We start from the raw sequence: 4,791 nt of genomic DNA, 5'->3' as shown, positions 1-4,791 counted from the left end.
CATTGTGATCACCATAGTTATGATGAAAGGTTATTGATGGAGATTTTTATTTAGGATTTGTTAGGTTCATTACAAGTCCATGTGAGAGGTTGGCAAGGCCACTATCACTAGAAGATACATTCGCTAAAGGTTGTGAAGTAGAAAAAGTCATTTTGGAGCCTCGAGAGCATGTTATTGTGTGAGCATTGCATGCATGTATGTGTTTTGTGTCCGCACGTGTCCATTTACTATCGTTATGTGCATCTCACATAATGTTTATCTCACATAGTGATGATCTCACATATGTGTTTTGTGTCCGCACGTGTCCATTTACTATCGTTATGTGCATCTCACATAATGTTTATCTCACACCAATGATGATCTCCCTTGATCAGCCTTGAGGAGCTATTTTGATAGGAACTTGGATAGAATGGGTTGAATTGCCTTTCCTCCCTCCACGAGATGAAGAACCAACACAAAATCCCTGTTTTTCAATAGACCCTTTCTCTTCAAACAATGAGCGATAGCAACAGAAGCTCTTGCGTTTTCACCTCTATGCTATAAAGAGCAACATTTTCCGTTTTCACCTCTACACTATAAAGAGCAACGTTTTCAGCTCGTCGTCATTCCACGAGATGAAAACTAGCATATGCCTTTCCTTTTCAGCCCCACATGAAGAACAATAGCAGTACACAACTTCACCCAGATTTCCTATGGTTGTGCGCATAGTCAACTCTACTATGGCAGCAAAAACGCAACTCCAACAAGGCACCAAGAAGAACAAACCAAGAAAGAACTCGCGTGAATCGCAATAGGACTGTATACGCATAGCTCCACGTGTGTTTGCAGTCCATAGCTCCACGTGTGTTTGCAGTAGGACTGTATATGCATAGCTCCACAGGCGTTTGCAATACCACGAGATGAATAGAAGTCAATTTTTCACGTTAAAGAGCAACAACACACACCAAGATAGCTCAAAGCCAAAGCTCTGATACCATGTTAGAAAACACACAGTCAATGTGAGAGATAAGGAGAGAGAGAAACATTTGACTACATGAACACACACACTCTTGCACGAGAGAGAGAGCACAAGGGAACTTGCTTTAGGTCAATTGCCCTTATGTATAATGTTACATGAGGGTCCTTTATATATGCGCTAAACCTAGCCTCAAAGTGAGTGCATTAAAGCATATTCACACTACCTTTACACTTAATTAAGAGACTGTTTACATGTCAGTAAATATAACACTTACGTATATGCACTCCGATGTCCCCCACAAGGAGGCTCACAAGTGGAGATGCACTCTAAACCCTACATCCAGCAGTATAGACTGGCTTTGACCTAATTGAGCCAAGACCATAAATCTTTCAATCTTTAATACACATTGAATTGTGCCCCGAAGATGCATGTGAGGCCCAATGCAGTCATGGAGCATAGAAGGTTTTCATGAGATTTTTGAATGACTAGACAATGTCTTGGTGCTCACAGGACAAAGGTGGAGATTTTTAAATAGCTAGACAAAGCCTCAGCGCCACTCAAGGAACCTCATCAATGGGAATAGCAAGAGACTGCTGTAGGAACCACTACGCGATAATAGGAAGGGGTGCCAGCCATTTAACTGCCTGCACATCAGCAACCCCAGCACAATATTCATGTGAAGCTGCTTCCACCATTGGCATCTACACTGGAGTGCAGGTAAACTTGTGGGAATGATTACAACCAAGATCAATCACTTGTGTAAAATGTGACTTAAATAAATAAAGGTATAAAGCAATATGCCTACTGCCATCTGCGTGGGCTGCAATCTTCCAAACACAAGTGAAATCTACTCTTTTTTGTAAAAACCCTACAGACAGAATGAGAGAAAGAAGTTTCCAAGACAAACATTTGTTCCCCTGTATAAATGAAAGACAAAATTTACAAGGGATATGTGCTACATTTCCAACTGTAATCACACCTTTATGTGAGCTCATCCTTTCAAATGCAAAACCCAGTCTTCTGGGACACTATATGTACACTACCACTAGATTTACAGCGCCACCACTTCAAGCTTGACAATGGTAACCTGATTCAGGGAGATTACCACCCCTCTTAGTGAGGCCTTTCCCTTTCAGCATGCAAACCTTGGGCCTTTTGCATACCCCAATATTTTCCCTACACTGATCTATGTGCTCTCAATGATGTCTTTTTTCTTAGAAAGGCGCTTCAAGAACTCATATGTGGTGATCATGGTGGTTGCAGAAATCACCATCATTGCCCATCGAGGGCCGATCCCTCTGTAGCATGCCCTCCACCCACCCTCTTTGATAAGGCTAGTCACTGTCTCTCTTACAGTGGGCTTCTTGTTCCCTCCCCCTGCCAACACTTGCAGCCGTGTTTTGATCGTGTCTAATGGAGTGGTGAGCAAAGCTGTTACTCCTCCTGCACAGGCGGCACTTGCCCCTTGGACCCCAACCACTAGACATGAACTTGGGGCTGGGTAGTCCCCAGCTATGTTCCTGTAATACCCTAAATTGCTCCATACTGTTCTCTGTGCAAGACAATAAGATGCCCACCATAGCGCATTTGAAGGTGCATATGTCAGGATAGACATGCCGAAACCGCGATAGAGTCCCCTCCATCCATCTGCTCTGATAATAGAACGGAATGCATCAAGGCCTCCCTTGTAGTTAACTGTATTGGCGCTTGGGGTAAAGTTTCCACCTTTGTAACTTCCAGGGTTTGCACTTCTTGAGCCAGGGGTTGACTTGAGGTTCCCACCAAATATGTGGCTTTTTGTGCTAAGGTTAAGGTTTCCACCATATCTACGACTAGGGTTTCCACCATATCTATGACTAGGGTTTCCGCCGCTTTCTCTGCTAGGGCTTGAGTGCTTACCTTGCACCATGAGACGCTGGCTGATGACATCCACAGGAGTCCAGACAAGCTGAGCTGCAACAGAGGCAGTGAGCCCGCCCACTGCATTTGATGTGGCGGCAGCAGTTGAGTCAGAAAACCCTAATCTCAGGGCAATATCTCCGACTGTGCTTTTGGTGATTTCGAGGGTACTCATGTAGAGGACGCGGGCGGGTATGGTGCCCAAAAGAGAGGTAGGGAAGCCTCTGTAAAGGCCAGCCACTCCTTCTTGTCGCAGTATGCTGCAGCAGAGCTTGAAGCTTGAAGAGGACTGGGAAGAGGATACCTGCTGTCTTGTCTTGAGCACCATGATCGGGTAGAGGGTGCCCGAGACCCCAGAAAAGAGGGCAGCGCCAAAGATGAAGAACTTGGATTTGTCCAGCATGTCCCAGTTCACATCTGCGGGGAGGTGAATCTCGGAAGAACCCTGCTTAGACGATCGGAAACTCATGTTGCCCCGCCACACACACACACACACACACGCACACACACACAGCAGAAAAGCAAGAAGGCGCGAAAGCAGAAGGGCAGATCATCCACCGTTTGCAGAGTGCAAAATGCTGCGGGTAAGAAAGGGTAGAAGAAGGAGAAGAAAAGCGAACGAATTGGGCGGCTGGAATTCAAGAGAGCAGCGCACAGCACGCAGGTGAGCTCGATTCATGGTGCGGAGACAGAGGAGTGGGAAAATTGAAGGGTTTTCCGGTGGGCTGGCTTACCAGCGATCTCGCCCTAGCTGCTTGGCTGTGGCGGCACCGAATCAAGGGGACTAGAATCCGACTTGGCATATCTTTATGCATTGCCACGTAGCAACGCAGCTTTGTGCCACATTTCTCCTAATTACTCAAACATCTAAAAGTTCCTATGGTTTTAAATTAGTCACTGACTAGGAGGTTGTTGAAGAAAACTGTTACACACACATGCTTGAGAGGTGCTTTTTGTTGTCTGAAACATGGAACATGAGAGAGGGAGAGAATGAAGGAACACACACATATGTGCGTGTGTGTGTGTGTGTGGAGAGAGCGAGAGAATCATAGGGAAATCTCTTGTATATCTGTTGATGCTTCTTCCTCTTGAATATTTGTTGATGCTTCTTTGGAAAGATTTTGCTATTTTTTGATAGGAATGGATAACAAAAATAATTGATACCAGTATTCAATGCATGCAAGTCCCATTGATTTTGTTGTAAATCTATGGCAAACATATGCCTTGACATTGGTGTCTAAATACTTTACATGTATCAAAGATTGGCAATCTTAACTTGTGATAGATTTATAGAGGGCATCTTAATTTACTGGACAAGAACAATTAATTTTGTATATGTGTGACACTTGACAAAAATGTTGCAGTATTTTAAAAATTATTATGTGTTACAATTTTATGTCTTTCTTTGGCACTTGCATAATTCAAACGTGGGCAAATGCTTGTCCTACTACAGAGAAAGATTCTTTTAGAGAGTGAATTTTAAGTAGAAATCTATTTGACAATTTGTAAACATTACAAAAACATACGACAAGGTGAATTAATGTGAATCTAAAATCATTACAAAAACATTACAAAAACATATGACAAGGTGAATTAATGTGAATCTAAAATCATTTTCCATGTGCAAGGAATATAAATTATACATTACATGTTTCGCTTTTGATAGCAAAATGAGTAAATTTTTGGTTGACTACTTTCATCCATGGGAAGCCACAAACCATCATTTGTAATTTTGCAATCTATAAGCACTTGTCAACATGGTAGGCACTTGTGATGACTAGTCTAGGAAACTTTAGATGTCATGAGGCTTCAATAGATAAATTTAGTCCCATTCTCTTGCATAGAACAATAGAGCAATCACTTCTTATCAAGTTTAGACAAAATGTGTGTTATACATTACATCTCATGTGAGTGGACCATGTACAAATCTTTTT

At 42.8% G+C, this 4,791-nt stretch overlaps 1 protein-coding gene across 1 annotated transcript; it reads right to left on the bottom strand.

Moving 5' to 3' along the window:
* Nucleotides 1-1,859: 1,859 nt before the first annotated feature.
* LOC147621950 (uncharacterized) lies at nucleotides 1,860-3,618 on the bottom strand. The gene has a single exon (XM_086823655.1). The coding sequence runs from the start codon at nucleotides 3,324-3,326 to the stop codon at nucleotides 2,145-2,147; it is 1,182 nt and encodes a 393-aa protein (XP_086679781.1). The 5' UTR covers nucleotides 3,327-3,618; the 3' UTR covers nucleotides 1,860-2,144.
* Between the last annotated feature and the right edge of the window lie 1,173 nt (nucleotides 3,619-4,791).

The sequence above is a fragment of the Cibotium barometz genome, chromosome 29 (genome assembly GCF_041138505.1).
Source record: "Cibotium barometz isolate CiBa-2024 chromosome 29, ASM4113850v1, whole genome shotgun sequence".
NCBI classification, from domain to species: domain Eukaryota; kingdom Viridiplantae; phylum Streptophyta; class Polypodiopsida; order Cyatheales; family Cibotiaceae; genus Cibotium; species Cibotium barometz.
This window is presented reverse-complemented; position numbering and strand designations above follow the sequence as displayed.

Excerpts from the sequence above, each read along its gene's own strand:
- LOC147621950 (XM_086823655.1), bottom strand. The coding sequence starts at position 3,326 with ATGAGTTTCCGATCGTCTAAGCAGGGTTCTTCCGAGATTCACCTCCCC.